Here is a 16,684-nt window from a genome sequence, read left to right on the forward strand (position 1 = left end):
AGAACTCCACGGGCAGTAGGTTAAACGTGGCTATGCCCAGAAAGGGGGGAGAGCCAGAGCGTTTTCCAGTTGGGTCATTCTGCATGCAATAAACTTAGCAAGTGAGTGTCTGTGGCTGTGTTTTCTCTGCAGGCTGTGGCTGCCATGTGGCTGAAGGCACACCTACTCCTCCCCCATGCAATCCCATGCCCTGCAGCCCAATCCACAGAGGGTTTGCTCTCCCTCATCTCCCAGCACTGAACCCCCTAAAGTGTCCTTCTGCCTATGAGTCCATATTTTCAAAGATTTTGTTATATTTGTCTTTAAAACTGAAAACCAACGGGACTTTGCTTCCTGGTCATTTGGACACCTCTAAAAGAGGGACTTGAACACCAAAGGGGTGCAGTCCCACCCAACAGTACTGGAAAACCTGCACTTGCTATTTCTTTAGGTGAACTAAAAGGAAGTTATTCTTCTGTGTAACTTCCACTGCTCAGTCCTTCCTGACACAAGCAAGTCTCACATCCCAAATATTCCTCCCTAGTATCTACCCTATTGCAGAGCATCCCCTGGGTTTATGGGATGAGAAAATTACTTTCTATTGATACCAGCTGCTCCTTTCCCTCTCCCAAAGGCTCTTTTAGATGATGCTATTCAGGAACTCCAACATACCCAAAATAATCCATGAGAGTAGAGGTTTTCTCCCCCACCTTCACCCACCAGAGCAGCAGCATAACCTCTGTTTCCATATAGCCTAGCTGGAATTTGAAGTCTGGGCTCCAGGAAGAAACTGTTTGCACTCTGGCAGGCTCAGCACACTCAGCTCCCACTACCCTCCTGCTGGTAGGTAGTCCCCAGCATTATTAATCTCTAACACCAAGCTTCCAGTCTGAGATCTGCCCAGGCTCTGTCCCAGGCTCTGCAGGGACTCTGGTGATTGTCAGGCCTATGGCTGCTGTTCGTGGCCATCTCAGCTGCCATGATCAATGCTGGGCAATTTTTTGGTTTACAGTAGGGAAAACCATTGCACACACCCTGAAACATCTATTGCCAGCCTGCTTCCTTTGGTAGAACACTGCTGGCACTGCTGGTCTGGGCCAGCAGCAAGGGCTGGAGCTGGGCAGTCATGGACCAGGAGACAAACTCTGCCCAACAACCCCTGAAGCACTGGAGCATGGCCAGGTGAGGATCCTGTCCCAGTGCAACCCAGGAATCCTCGGGTTCCAGCTCTTCAAAGCTGCTGGGAGCAGCCTTGCTGTACCTTGGCTTTGCTTCCCTTGGCTGGCTGAAAGCAGGAGGATCCACCAGAAACAGAGCTGCTGCCTTTGCTGCAGCTCAGCCCAGCCCAGCCCAGCAGGTGAGTTTGCTGCCAGCCTTCCTCACCCTGCTCTGTGGGGTGATTAATGGTTTGGGGGAATGCTCTGTAACTATGAGATTTGGAGTCCTGGTGATTAGGCAGGCAGTTAATCAGTTTGGACAAAGTGCTCCCTAACTGTGGCAGGAGGGATTTACCTGGGGTTGGGTGAAGTTGTTAAGAGATGACGGCGTGGCTGAGCAGTTTAGTCAAGTCTGAAAAACACTCACTAAAATCCTTTTGTTTGTTACCAAGTGGCCCTTACCTGCACAAAGTAGCTCAGGTCATGTCCTGATGTGTCCATATGAAGCACCACTCAGACATGAGGCTTTCCCCAAAGCCTGGCTGTCTGGCAGGGTTGTGAGTTGCTCAGAAAAAGCCAGCTAGAACTTTTCCTCCCTTCCCAAGCACAAGGTGATGGTGCTATGTGGCAGTGCAAATGGCTGCAGCCACCCTGACCCCAGAGGAACCTCCAGAATCTAGTGTGGTGGTTAGGCACCAATGTTTAACAACTCACTCTGCAGTTAGGGTGAACCCCCCGGTTCAGTAATTTGTGTATTTCAAATTGATTGGTCGATGTTTTTCCCTTCCTGTATTATGTATGAAGTTGTAAATATCCATTTCCCCTAGTTAACCATGTATTAGTTCTAGAAAGTTCTGTTCTCCTCGACATCCCATTGGTTGCTTCCCTTGGTCCCGCCTATGTGTTGTTCCCATTGGTTCCCTCAGATTCAACCGCTCAGATTCAATCCCTCTATTTCATTGGCTTGTCCCTTATCCCCACCTTACTTACCCCCAGTATAAAATCCCTGGATGCTGGCTTATTTTTGGCTCTTCGTCCCTAGTCCCTTCATGAATAAACCTTCACATGGAACCTATACGAGGAGTCCCCTCCCTCCTCCTTTACCTCTTCTGCAAACAGTTTGTCTGGTAAAACATGAGCATTGTTTGCATAGAGCAAACAGCAGAGCATTGACTTTACAACATGTATGCAAAGGCAGGGAAATGATTCCCACAGCAGAATTCATCCATGTCTCCATGGATTCATCCATAAATGTGTGCCTCCAAGCTGGCTGTCACCACACAGAGGCCATGAGATGAAGGAGCACAGCTGTCAGGTTGTGCTGAAATTGGTTTTTTGGGATTGCTGTTACTAGGAGAGCATGTGTGCACATGCATGAAAAACAGGAGTGCAGAAGTTTGGCTTCCATAAATTAGATCTGTCTTTTGAGTATTTAAATAAGTAGAACATAACTCTGAAATAGTGTGTTGGAACTTCTAAGGGAAAGCAACCCCACACTGAGACATCACTGGACTGCAGTACCATCAGCCCCTCGTTCTGTCACTGAAATTCACTGAAAACTGAGTAAAATAAAACTCCTTAAAACCAATGTAGTGTTAAGAAGGGGCATCATTTATTACAGGATAAGCTCCACCTAACGTGTGCATGATTTACTACAAGTGCATTGCTTATATACAGTCACCACATGCATATTATAAGTGCCCATTACCATTAAACCATCCCCATGCTCCCAGGTTCAGCTTTTTTTACAGCCTTGTTTTGGCTGTAGGTGCATTCCTAAGCCAGATGTTTTAGGAATTCAGTATGTCCTTGCTGAGAAAGCAGCTCCTGCGTAGCCTTTTTCTTTGCTAAAAGTACAAACACACAGCAGAAACTCGATTAACCCTTTTGGTGTCATTTCCCCCCTTTGAAACATCTCAAATTCCTTAAGGCCATTTGGTAAGTTCCAACTCGATTTCTATCTATAGTCACCTATATTCCCACAAGATTGACTGACCATTTTGCAAACACAAGCAGTAGCAATGCTGATAATTATAACAACTACAGTCACGATGGTTTCCAGTATTCCAGCCAGCCTTCCTTTCAGGGACCATCACCCTATTCCTTGAAGAATTTCATTGAACCAATTAGTTTCAGGATAGCATTGCTATTCTCAGCAACTGGCCACATTTTGTGGTCTTTGGAGATCTTCTGTTACATTTGGGATGTGTACACAACTATGTTCTCTGTCCAATTTTAAATACCCACAACCCCCTTGTTCTTTGCCCAGCAATAGAGCTAAGGCCATTCTGGTTTGCAATGTCAGATTACCATACTGAATCACCATTGACAGATATATAGGGATAATTCCCCAAGAAATAGGTTCCCCTGCTGAATTAGGGACAGAGAGGCAGGCTGTAATGTTGGACAGATTGTGCATTTTACCAAACCCTTGGATTAAAGTCAGTATTAAATTTTCTTCAACACTTCCACCTAATTCCCATAATTAGTCCATACATTTCACTGCTCATTTACAGATGTCTTTTCAGCTGCAAGGGTCCGGTGTCAGGAGTCCTCTGAATTCAGGTGCAATGTATCCAGGAGTTAGTTCCTTTTACTTTCACAGCTGTTCTTGTAGTCAGCAGAACCAGGTCCTTTCCACTGCTCCTGAAGTGGCTCAGATTTCCAGGTCTGGACGTGTATGTGATCCCCGGGCTGAAATGAGTGAACTGGGGTGTTTAGGGTAAGAGGTTTTGAGAGAATGACAAACCTTTTTAGTTCATTCAAGGGTTTCTGTTACCTTCGGCCCTTTCAGGTTCTTGGGACGCTCCCGTTTCCAGTGCCCAGGCCCTCCACAGCAGCCGCACGGATTCAGCCGCAGCTCTCCGTGCGCAGAGCCCCTCTCCGTTCTCCCATTAAGTAGCGCCCTCTGCAGAGCTACACTTAGCATTGCATCCCTACATCTTTTCTTTCTTTCCATCTCCCGTTTCTTTTCTCTCTCCTCCCTTTCCATTTCCCGTTTCTTTTTTCTCTTCTCCCATTCCATTTCCCGTCTCTTTTCTTTCTGCTCCTTCTCCTTTTCTCTCTCCCGGATTTTGTTTTCTTCCTTTTGTCCTGTATTATTAAAAGCTATCCAGGCCACTTGTAAGAGTTTTCCTAGGTCACAAGAGTCTGCTCCCTCCAGCTTTTGTAACTTCTTTCTAATATCTGGTGCTGAGTTCCCTATGAAAATGGAAGCCAGCTGTACAGCTTCCCCTGGCTTTTCTGGATCAATATTAGGGTATCTCCTGGCAGTTGCCCTTAGATGTTCTACAAATGCAGTCGGAGTCTCGTGCAGTTCTTGTTTCACCTCATAAAGTTTAGACCAATTGGTTGCCTTTGGCATTGCATATCTAAAGCCAGATAATATCCACTGTTGATGCTGTCCAAGAGAAACCCTCCCCTCCTTTGTGTTAGGGTCCCAATGGGGGTCCTGCGAGGGAAAATGCTCTTCCACAGTTCCTGGAAATGCACCTGCTGTACCTGTCCTGTCCACCTCCTTCCTAGCAGTCCTGAGTACCATCTCTGTGTAGAGTCTAACAGAGTATCTAACAGAACTTGTATAATCCCCCAATCTGGGTTCTGGGCCTTGAGAATGGTTTCAAACACTCTAAATACTCTCTCTGGATCTTCTCTGTAGGGCCCTGCCAGTCTCACCCATGCCTCAAGATCGACTGGGGAGAAAGGGACCTTCACCACTATCAGGCTGTGAGATCCCACCCCTGGCCAGAGCTGAGCTATGGCCTCCTGCTTATCCCCCTCCTGCTTTCTCACCTCCTGCTCACCCTGGGTTCTCCCCATCACTGGACTTGAAATTAACTCTTGACTCCCAGCTGACTACTCATCCCCTCCTTGTGCTTCCCCCTTATCAGGCACACGCAGATTCTCTATTCCCATATCTCCTGCATCTGGTGCCTCCATCATTTCTACATCATCCTCCTCCCATCAGCTTTGGCATTTCAAACAGTGGTGCCCAATACTACAAGAGGAAAAAATCGCTTCAATGTCCTATCCTTTTCCCCTTCTTTTCCAAAAGCTAACATGAGAGAGTTTGACAGGGTGGGTAGGCACCCCCTTTGCAATTCCAGATAGTTTCTTAAAGAAAAGAACAGATCTACGTAAGGTATCTCATTCCACTTCTCCTCTCTTCTACAAAACAACCTCAGCTGTAGCAGGGTGTGATAATCTAAGGTGCCTTTCTCCGGCCACTTTGCCTCATTGTCCAGTTTATACACTGGCCAAAATATTGGATTAGTTAGGATTTAAATAGTGAGTCTCCTCTCATCTTTTCCCAGTGGTTCAATATACATTTCAATGGAGAATTCGGGATATCATTTCCCACTCTAGCTTTAGAACAGACCACCCCCATACTCAATAATACAAGTACATAACAACGACTGGAAAGCGAATACAACGATTACCTGGGCGCGGGGAGTCCCTGCGGCTGCTTCTGGGCTGCAGCAGGGGGGTGACGCTGCCCAGGCGGCTGGCGCTGGAGCAGGCGAGAACCTGCCGGGCCGGGGCCGGCCTGCTGTGCTGCGAGTCACAGCAGTTGGTTTCTTTTCTCCTTCTCTCTTCTTTCTTTTCCCTCTTCCTCTCCCCGGAGCCAAGACGGCGGCGGGGGAACAGCTGAGCTGTAACCGGGGGTGCCCCCGCCTGCCCGCCCGCTCCCACTGTCACGAGAGGGCGCTGCGCGTCCACCAATGCGATTTCGGCCGCGCACACAGAAAACAAATCAATAATCGAAACCCCAACAGAGAGTTAAGTTCCAACACTCTTTCAGCAAACGAGCTTTATATCATAGGCGTCCCAGTGTTGATTTTACAGGCTGGCAAACTCAAATCAACACACAACCCACTTACACACTCCCAGAGACCAAAAAGAATTCAGAGTATCTAACCAAACGCCACCACAAAAGCAGGTATAGCAATGATTTAGTTCCTGTGTTATGAGCTTGTTTTTAGTCTCCTTGGTCAGCTGCAACAGTGCTTTAAGTTTCTCGACCCAGGGGAACCCCTCGGAGGGAACTCAAACCCCATAGTCCTGAGGGACCGGAACCCCCAGACAGTGAGCTTACCCAGGGATGATTCAAACCCCTCACCAGTAACTGTGAGGGGATTTGTACCCCTCGTCAATAACCCCAAGATAAACAATTTAAATGATGCCTTTACTCACCCCAGGGATCTTGCCTTGAGCCCCTGACGGTCTGAGGCCGAGGTTGTCCCCGGGAACCCCTCGGTGCCGGCTGGAGATCTGTCAACTGCAGATCCGTCAGGGCTCAGAGGTGAGCTCCCATCTGGGTGGCCAATAACTGTCACCGAAATTCACCGAAAAGCACGTAAAATAAAACTCCTTAACACCAATGTAGCATTCAGAAGAAGCTATCACAGGCCTGGTGCACGGGGGATAAGCTCCACCTGGTGTGCACACGATTCCCTACAAGTGCGCTCCTCACATACAGTCACTGCTGTCTGTTATAATTGTTCATTACCATAAAACCTTCCTCATGTTTCTGGGTTCAGTTTTTTTCTGCAATCTTTTTTTGGCTGTAGCTGCATTCCTAAGGCAGATGTCTTCCCCTTATCTTCCTTCTGTCCTTGATGAGAAAGCAGCTCCTGCATACCCTGTTTCTTTGCTAAGAGTACACAGACACAGTAGAAATTGGATTAACCCTTTCAGTATCAGTTCCACAACAGGACTGAGAGCACATCTCTGCTAAGGATTTGGGCTGGAAAGGATAAAAGAAAGAGTGCAGGAGATGAGGAAGGGAGGGCTCTCTGAAAAAAAGGACCTGTCCTGTGTAACCAGCCTGATGGGCTCTGCCAAAAAACGAACACCAAGGTTTCTGAACGAATAACAAGTATTTATTTTATACCGAAGAAAAAGAAATTAAGATGTCAAAACCACACCAAGAGTCAGAGACAATCCCACAAACATTTGAAGAGCAAAAACATTTCCGAGACAATAAAGCAAAGGAAACAGCATTACATCGGGAATGATGATGGAAAGCCAGTGGTTTAGCTGCTCCCTGTTTGCAGTCATATGCAGCAAGTGCTTTATCCTAACTGGATCTGCTTTATGCTAACCAGATCTTTTGGCTTCTTGGTCCCAGCTAAGGCACAAACTAAGACACCTGATAGTGCTCTTCAGCTTGTGAAAGAGCAGGATGTCAGCTCTGTTAAACAGCTCAGACTAAACAGCTTGTCTAGTGCTGAGAAACCTGGCTGATAACAGCAGCAAAAGGCTGAGAGAGAAGTGCCCCCCTTCCCTCGTGCCAGCAACTGCCCAACAGAGCTGAGGATGCTCCAGTGCTGGAGACAGAAATCACTGTGTGTCACCTTAGCTCACTAATGCAAGGACAAACCTCTGAGAGATGCTCTCTTCTCTACATTTCAGTGGTTTATGCTGTTAATTTATTTTATATTTATATATATATATAAATATTTCTATATATATTAATTTATTATATATAAAAAATATTTATATATATATATATTTATAATTAATTTATAAATAACCCCCACCTTTTGCACATGACCTCTTCAAAACAGCTCTCCGGTCTGTAACCCAAACTTTCCCCCAGCAACAGACTGAAAGTCTCTAAATGCCAAGAATGTCCCCTCCCAGGCTCCTCAGGAAAAGCAAGACCCTGGATTCCAGCCAGGCCCCTGCTAAGTGCCCCAGACCAGATCTGCAGTGCTACCTGGAGGTACAAGAGCTTGGGGACAGCTATGGCCTCTCATCTGCAGTCTCTCCGCAGCACAGATTGCTGTTCAGGGCTCCCAGAGTTTCTGCAGAGGAAGTACTGGTGGTTGAGGGCTGCTTTGGCTGAGATGCGCTTGCTGGGATCATACAGGAGCAATTGCTGCCAAGAGAAAAACCCAGCAGATTTAGGATTTTAAAATTGGGTGATTGATTGCACCTGCATGCAGCTGGATGCAGTTGCAGATGTTGGTCCTGACTTTTTCCTTCTCTGGGCTTCAGGAGTCACCCACAACTGAACTTAATCTGGGGATTATGTTAGAAGAGTTTCTTGACTCCCAATGCAGTGGTTCCTGGAGGAACCTGCAATGACAGTCCTTCTTCAGAGTAGGACTGAGCCCTATTCCATTTTTCGGTTCTTCTGCAATGGCAGAGGTGGGCATTCAACCCAGGTCAGCTAACACACTTCCAGGTAATTCAATCTCAAATATCCCTATTCCTTGCCCAGTTTGAAAACATCCTGTCTATCCCCAGGCCTTGTTCTGAGCCCTCACTCACCATCAGTAAGTCTCTCCCATCTTGATCTAAGTTGGGAACAATGTCCTTCATGTCCTTCCTTGGCCACCGGGGAAAGCTGCCCTTGTAGTCAGGGAGCTGGGTCACACCAGGCCAGGTCAACTCGGTGGGGGTACCCAGGATGCGAAAGATCTGGAAGAGCTGATCGATCTCACAGTCCCCTGGAAAAAGGGCCTTCCTGGTCATCTGGGAGAAGAAAAGAAAAAGCCAGGTCTCACCTTTCCATCACCTGTGTGTGCTCTATTTCCTGCTGCAAGCAGCCTTCTGTCCCAGCATGTGCAAACAACTGCACGGACCAGGGCAGTCACAATGCAGTGATTCTGCCAGGCAGTGGTTGGGAACATCACAGGTGTCTGACTGCTTGTCTCCAGCTCCTCTCCATGGATCCACACCACCTTGGGGCTGTCCTCTTTCTGCCAATCCCTGATTTCTCTTTGTCTCCAGTTTCCTCACACCCACTCTTGGCTAGCTCCCTCCTGCCTGCTCTGGGACTTTGGGAATGAGGAAGTGCTATTATATTGCAGGGCTAACCAGAGCTCTTCCAAGAGGAGCATGGACCCCTCAGAGATCTACTTTGCCATGCCATGAGAGTGCTAGTTCTCTGCAGCCCACCATGGGGACATCTGGAAGAGAGTCATCTCCTCCCAGGATCAAAATGCTGCCGCAATAAGGCTGAAGTTACCCCTTCTGCAAGGAGAGCCATTGTGTTCCCATGTACTTGGAACTGCAGCCTTCTGCCAGGCCCCCGAGGGTGGTAGATTTCCTTCTGAAATAAGAACCAGCTAACCCTTGGGGTGGACTTTCCACAAAGCACACCTCAGGACAGGGTGGGAACACAGTATCCCAGATGTTCTGTATCTCATCCCTCCTTCCCACTGCAGCTGCCTCCTCTGGCTCATGAAAGAGATGATTTAAACCCATCCTACCATTTCTGCAAAGATGCAGCCGATGCTCCAGATATCCACAGGGGTTGAGTAGTATCTGCATCCCAGCAGTATCTCAGGGGCTCGGTACCACAGAGTCACCACCTGGAAAGGAACCAACAAACAGGCTGTGTCTGGTTCCCTGGATGAAACCAGAGGCGTGATACCCTCCCTTCTCAGCTGTAATGCAGTGACTGTACGAATCAAGCATGCTAAGGCCTTGCTGAATTTACAGACACTTTAGTGCCAGCAAGGTTAGGATTACCAGAACATTCTTCAACAACACCCTCTGGAACAAATACATGTACCCTGTGCAGAGAAGGTGGGAGCTCAGCTGGCAGCCAGGCTCAGGTAGAGCCAGCCAGCACACCTTGTGGGGACATGAGGTAATCCCTTAGGATGCAGGTGAGGTTAAGAGCACAACACAGGCTGTGCCTGTTATGGATGACCAACTTCTGCTGCTGCTGCTGCTGCTGCTGCTGCTGTTCACCCACTCTGGATTGTGTACCCTACTGAGGGAGCCTCGACACTACCTCATGAGTGTATGTGCGTAGCGGGACCCCGAAAGCTCTCGCCAGTCCAAAATCAGCCAGCTTGATTGCTCCTGCTTCATTAATGAGCAAGTTCTGTGGCTTCAAATCCCTGTGGATGACCCTGTGCGAGTGGCAGAAGCTCACACCTTGCAGCAGCTGGGAAAGGTAGTTCTAAGGAGAGAAGAGATTTCAGATAAGGCCACGATGAAAACACTTTGGATCATGTGAATCAACACACTTTGGATCACTTATAGATCTGAACGGGAAGAAAGCGCTTGCTACAGTGCAGCATCAGGCTTATGGGCCACTACTCAGGGATACACACCAACTGCTGCTGTGCCACGTGGGGACAGAGAGACACCAATCCAGGCACTGTCAGTCCCTTCCACCCACCCATTACTCTAAAAAGGCAATTAGCAACACATCCCGCCTTTGTTCTGCAGCAAGATGGGCAGGAGGGCCTGGAAACGGCTGGGAAATAAGCATTACTGAGCAATAGTGCCGTGAGGGTTTCCCAGCTGAAATGTTTGAGATCTGGGAGGCTGAGGAATCATTTCTAGGCCCAGTCTGAGCAGCTCTGAGATGGCTCTGCCCAGCAGAAGGCAGCAGGGACATGCTGTCTGCCCTTCCTGTTGGCAACCCTTTCTCACTGTACCTTGACCAAGCTTAAAGGAAGGTCTCCAGCTTGGCATGAGTCCATGTACTTCTTCAGGTCCTGATTCAGATACTCAAACACTATATAGAGCTTCTTCTGGCTGTGTATGACATCTAGGAGCCTGGAAAAGAAGTCTCTCCCTTCAGTATCTGCTCCAGACCTCTGCAAATACCCAAACATCCCTCCTCCCACACATGCCTCTGCTCTGTTAGTCCTTTGGTGCAGAGAGGGGCAGTTTAAGGGCAGCATCTAGTATGGGGCAGCAGCAGTGTGTTGCTGAAGTGGCAGAGCCGTGATGTATTGCTGAAAGCCAGGGAAGTGCAAGTGATTCCTGCATTTTCCTGTGTATTTTGCTCCCGCCTGTGCAGTTGGGGAAGGACAGAAAAAACTCCTTGCTGTCTGCTCCTGGAGCAGGAGCTCATGGATGAGCTGGTGGGGAGGGTTCATCCAGGTCTTACCTGACTATGTTGGGGTGCTTCAGCTCCTTCAGCAGTGAGATTTCTCGGATCGCAGTGCTGGGGACACCCTCCGACTCCCTGTGGCAGAGACGGGCTGTACAGCACCCCATAACCCAGGGGGATCCCACAGCTCAATGGGGCTCTGTGTCCCTTCCTTCTTCCACTGCACCCCAAGGGAGCATTTGAGTTTGGCGTGGAGCAGTGGCTGGGGCGTGCTGGGGTGAGGCAGGGAAATGAAGTTGTGGGCAAGGAGAGGGAGAGGATGACCTAGACATGCAAGCCTTGGGGCAGAGCTTGTTTGGAAGCACCTGAGGGTGCATTCTGAGAAGCAATAATGTATTGAATATCCAGGTCTCTTTTTTTGGAGGTGGGAGGAAATGAAAGCTCTTTGCCCCTCAGGCAGCCACCTCCCCCACCCTGAGGGGCCACCATGGGGGTGCAGCCCCAGCATATTGGCTCCCAGTCCACACAGACACCCTCACTGTGCAGACAGCTCAGGGCCAATCCAGAGGAATAACAATAAGCTTTTACCTGCTCTGTCCCACCCTGGAGGGCCAAGGCTGACTCTGCCCCCACAGCACAGCCCTGAGGGAGACACTCCCTCACAACACGGCAGCTGCTTCCCCCTGCCCTGTGCCATGGACCCGGGGCCAAGCGGTGCCAGGTCAGGCCTTAAACACTTGCACTCAAAGATTTTGAGCTGCTGGCTCAGCAATGGGTTAAATCAGCCCTTTTTCAGGTCACCTGAAAGTTGGGGTCTTCCCTGTGGACCCACGCAGCTGCCATGCCCATGAGACACGGAGCCCCCAAGCCCTCCAGACAACATTCCCTTTGGCTCTGCCTTTCCGGGTGCCACAATACATAAGATTATTTTAATCCTTGAGACACCTTTATCCCCCCTCATGTCAGGCTTTTTTGTGCCTCTTGCACCACACTGGGCACCGGCCTGGCGCCGTGGTGGGCCCAGGGCTTTGCCCCACTCACGCGTCCAGGCGGATCTTCTTCAGGGCCACCAGCTGCCCTGTGCGCTTGTTGCGAGCCTTGTACACCACGCCATAGGTGCCCTCTCCAATCTTCTCCACCTTCTGGAACGACTCCTGGATGGCCTCCATGGGGCTGCCTCTGCCTGGTGATGGCAGTGGGGGTGGCTGGCACTGTGCTCTGAGGGGAGAAAAAAAAGCGGGAAACAAAAAGGTGAGTGTGGGGAAAGCGTTTGAGCCCCCCCGGTGTTCTCTGAGGTGCTGCCAGGGTCTGGGTCCCACCTTGCTGCTCCTTCAGCCTTGAGGAACACCTCAGGGACCTGCCTGGGGCAGCTGGGAGTGGACAGGGCTGTCTGGTGGGGTCTGGGGTGGCCGGGGGGCTTCGGGTGGACAGAGCCAAACAGGAGCTAGCCAGGGTTGGTTGTTCTGTTGCTCAGGTTGTGCAGTGTGCTGGCTACAGGCAAAAATTGAGGAAAATGGATGTAAAGAGGTACTTCGGGGCCTGGGGAAGGGCAACAAGAACTGCACAGGGCCAGGGGAAGCTCTCCTGCTCCATCTGCACAGTGGAGTAATTGGGTTCATAATTACGGCTCCCTGGGACACGCTGAGGGCAAACACCCAGCAGAAATGTCTTTTTTACTGGGTTTTATTTTGTCTTTTTTTTTTTGTCTTTTTTTTTCCCTTTTATTTTGTCTTGTGCAATTGTCCCTTGAACCTCCCCAGCGTGGGCTGTGCTGCTCTGTCAGCCTTTCAGGAGATGTCCTTGAGGAGGAATTAATCATTGACTTGATAGCTGACAGAAGACAAGATTAAAATAATCTTATGTATTGTGGCACCAGGAAAGGCAGAGGCAAAGGGAATTTCATCTGGAGGACTTAGGGGTGGGTGGGCATGGACACTGCAGCTGCGTGGGTCCACAGGGAAGACCCCCAACTTCTAGGTGACCTAAAAAAGGGCTGATTTAGCCCATTGCTGAGCCAGCAGCTCAAAATCTTTGAGTGCAAGCAGAAAAGGCTGGAGGTGGCTGCATTCCCTTGCAAACCACAAGCACAGCTCACTCCAGATCTGGGGATTTCTACAGTGCAGGAGACTCTTCTCTCCCTTGCACAAACATTCGATTCTCATCTGATATTAGCAATGTTCTGTTCTTTTGTCAATGATTTAATTCAGCTGGGTGGGCCTGGAACCATGTTCTTCAACCAGAGTGACTCTGATGTAACTTCATCTCCTTGTCTTACAGCTTTTTTAAAGCCAGTCCTTTCCTTACACACCCAATACTTAGGAGAAGGAGGAAAAGGAGGAAAACTGAGTTTTCTTACATCATCTGTAGGGTTTGTGTAGGGGCTAACACACTTGACTTGGCAAGAAAGAGGGATTTAATCAATAAAAGACAGGCTGCCTTCTTTTTTCATCTTTATTTAGGAAAATTTCAATCAAAATTTTAGATACTTCAAAAATAGTGATTTAAGGTCTCTTAAACTTAGCTGTGTCAAGGAAGAAAGTCAAGTGGTGGTTCTCAGGGTACTGCAAATATTTATTTTAGAGTTAGAATTAATCCTCCCCTTGGATACCAGTTCTTCCTACCTGAAGAGGCAGGTGCTACTGAAAATAGGGACTCTTTGTTCTTCTTGTTTCTTTGGTCAGTCCAGATACATGAGTGTTTTGCCAGGAATGCTCCTGCGTGGCAGCTGAGTCAGGGTACCCCAGCACATGCACTCATGGGCCTGCAGCCAGGCAGGGCTAATGAACTTTGTGCTAATGCCCTTTTCCCCCATCTGCCAAAGGTGAGATGCTTAGCTCCAGATTCAGAGACTACTTCTGACTTCTTCAGGTTGTGCATTATGGAAGGACCAGTATAAGCCAAGTGTTCCCCTTCCTTAACTACCCTTTCAAACAAACAACAAACCTGCTTCCCAGAGCTGTTTTCGGTGATGACACCTGAGGCAGGAATGGACAGCCCACAGTTACACACTGACTCACAGTCTTCAAGTGTTTCCTTGCTCAGTGACTTTGCTGTTTGCCACAGCAAACCCACTTCCTAATTTACTTTTAACATATTTGTTCCAAATAGTAGTCCAAGGACCAGTGTGTGGCTGGTCTCAGAGCTGCTGTCAGGATGTGCTGTTTCCCCTCTGCTCCTGCCTCTCGTTGAAGTATTTCCTCTGCTCCTGTATGGCTTGTTCCAGCAGGGGCACATTCATCCCTTCCACGCAGGTCAATATCCGTGCTTTCACCACAGGACTGGAAGTTTCTGGAGAAAGGAAAATAGACAGAGCAGCTTGGAGGCAGAGAGTTCCCTCAGGCAACATATGACTCCAGCTGGGCAAATAACCATAGCCTGAGAACTTCCAGGAGGCTGGACTGGCCACATGCTGCCACTGATGTGAGCAGCAGGACCAGCTTAATTCAGTGACGTGCTTTCCCTCTGCTCTGATGGCTACAAAATGCTGGTGACTGACACTGCACTCCCCTTGCACTGGCGAACAGTGCCAGTGTCTGCCATGCAGCATCTGTCTCTGTCGTGGCGGGATGCACTTTGGTTTTCCCTGTCTGAAAAGCAGCAGTGATGGGTGTGAGCTCATTTCTGAATGCCCCTGTGCAGACAAGAGGGCTTAGAAGAGGCTCAAAGCTGGCTACAACCACCAGTTCATTGGTAGCATTCAAGTGGTAACATGGAGCTGCACAGAAGGGGCCATGGCAGGTGACATAGCCTTGGTGACACAGCCTTAGTGACACAGCCACCATCTCAGTCTGCTCTCCTTCCACCCCTGCAAAATGGGGCAAACTCACTCCTAAGCTAGGATGACCAAAATAACAACTTCTAAAGCAATTTTGCAGCAGTGGCTTAGCAGGTCACTCTCTAGAGGCCATGTGCAGTGTGGCTTTCCACATGCCAGTGAGGACTTCTATGGCATGAATGCAAATGCTTTTTATCAGGTATGGCCAAGATAACAAAGAATTTGCTTCACCATCCCATGGCCCAGCTCAGATCAACTCCCCACAAAGCACCAAGCAGCTGGAATGCAGGGCACCCCAGGAAAAGACAACAGGGTGACCTGCATGACAGAGCCTTCCTCACGTGTCTGAGGGCGGGGATAATAATTAGAGCCTTTCAAGGATGGCAAAGACCAACCCAGCCACTCGCAATGAGGTATTGCTGCAATCTGCCACATTTGGGGTGAAGGTGGTCGGTGTGGCAGCTGGCAGTGATGCCAGGCTTTTTAGCACAGGTTTCGCAAGCCCAACAATGCTGCTGAAGTACTTCTTGTTTCTAAAAGAATCTGTGCCAGAGGATCAGATTTTCACCAATGGTGGTTCTTCTGATGGTGAGCAGGGACAGAGAGGCTGCTCCTACCTTAAATCACACGCTTGTGTGACTGAAGGAGCTGCATGAGATGAACTGGCTTGGCCCAGGCTGCCCTCAGTGACTAAGGGAGCTCTGAAGGAGCTGATGTACCATGAAGAGCAAAGGGCACCAGCTCCTGGAGCATTTACCTTTCCTGTGTTCAGCCTCTCCCAGGACCATGAAGAAAGATCCCACTTGGGCTTGGAATGGCTCCACAAACTTGGTGTCAACACAGACTTGGTACTGAGCCGAGTTGTGCTGAGTGGTGAGAATGGCTTCAGATCGGGCCAGGTCGTAGCAGCATAACCTGGGAATGATCAATTTGGGAAGCTCAGCTGTGCAGAAATCCAATTACAAACCAAGGGTGGGGGGTGCTCAGCCAGTGAAGGAAAGGCCTGGCCTGCAAGGAGAGCGGGGTACCCTTCTCACCTGCCAAATGTCCTCAGTGTCGTCCCCTCGGGGACTGAGCTGTTGATCTCCCATGGGAAGTAATAGACACCAGCACTTGGCAGCATCTCGCACAACGGCTGGCCTGCAGTAAAGCAAAAGGTCTGACTCCATGCTTCTCCAGTACCTGATCCAAATTATAAGTGACACTGCCCTTCAACTCCGTCCTTGCCCAGATTCCACCATCCAGGAGGCTGCAAGAATTTCACAGCTTCCCCGCTGAATCCTATTTGCAGCTCAGTGCACGTGCCAAGCCCAGGGCATCCTGGCACAAAGAGGAGCTGCCTAGTCCCACACAACCCACAGCATGAAATACAGGCAGCCCACCAGGTCCTCTGGGTCTCCCTCAGGCTATGGATGAGTTGAGAAAGGTTAAGGAAGGAGGGAAATTGTTGACTGAGAAGTTCAGACAGTGTGAGGGACTGAGATGCAGGGATAGCTTCAGCTGCTGGGGTGACAGGGGACTACTATGCAGCAAGATTTAAGGAATGATCCTGAGCCTGTTGTCTTACTGCAGCATAAGAAATTCTGACAGTGTGTGATCCTGCAGCTGGAGAACAATAAATTGCATCCAAGCCAGCCTGGTTTCATCAGAAGTCTGGTAGGGTTTAGCAGACAGCGATGAATGAGAAGGATTAATTCCAAGACAAGGCTCAGGTGGGACCTCCTGGGAGCTCCTGTGGTGGAGCAGGGCTGGCACAGGCAAGTCAGGCACACCACAGAGCACAAAGAAAGGCGGGAATGCAAAGCAGCTCCAGAAAGGTCCTAATCCTGCCTAGTCGATGTCATAGCCAGGCTCCTGGCTGTGCCCTAAAGTAGTTCCTTTTGACCTTGTTTTCCCTCTGATTTCCCTTGCAGGCTGCCTGTGTTTGGAGAGTTTCCATGCTCCATTTACTGCTTTTCTCATTTT

General features: G+C 49.3%; 2 protein-coding genes across 2 annotated transcripts; both read right to left on the reverse strand.

Moving 5' to 3' along the window:
- Positions 1–7,893: 7,893 nt before the first annotated feature.
- Positions 7,894–12,113, reverse strand: CDK3 (cyclin dependent kinase 3; the record flags this gene model as incomplete). The annotated part of the gene is made up of 7 exons (XM_082294327.1): positions 7,894–8,019; positions 8,415–8,618; positions 9,359–9,460; positions 9,889–10,059; positions 10,544–10,664; positions 11,002–11,079; positions 11,986–12,113. The coding sequence occupies 7 exons, from the start codon at positions 12,111–12,113 to the stop codon at positions 7,894–7,896; spliced, it is 930 nt and encodes a 309-aa protein (XP_082150453.1).
- A 1,979-nt stretch (positions 12,114–14,092) lies between these two features.
- On the reverse strand, positions 14,093–15,842 carry TEN1 (TEN1 subunit of CST complex; the record flags this gene model as incomplete). The annotated part of the gene is made up of 3 exons (XM_082294013.1): positions 14,093–14,232; positions 15,477–15,634; positions 15,757–15,842. The coding sequence occupies 3 exons, from the start codon at positions 15,840–15,842 to the stop codon at positions 14,093–14,095; spliced, it is 384 nt and encodes a 127-aa protein (XP_082150139.1).
- Between the last annotated feature and the right edge of the window lie 842 nt (positions 15,843–16,684).

Source organism: Coloeus monedula (assembly GCF_965178545.1).
Source record: "Coloeus monedula genome assembly, chromosome: 19".
NCBI lineage: Eukaryota > Metazoa > Chordata > Aves > Passeriformes > Corvidae > Coloeus > Coloeus monedula.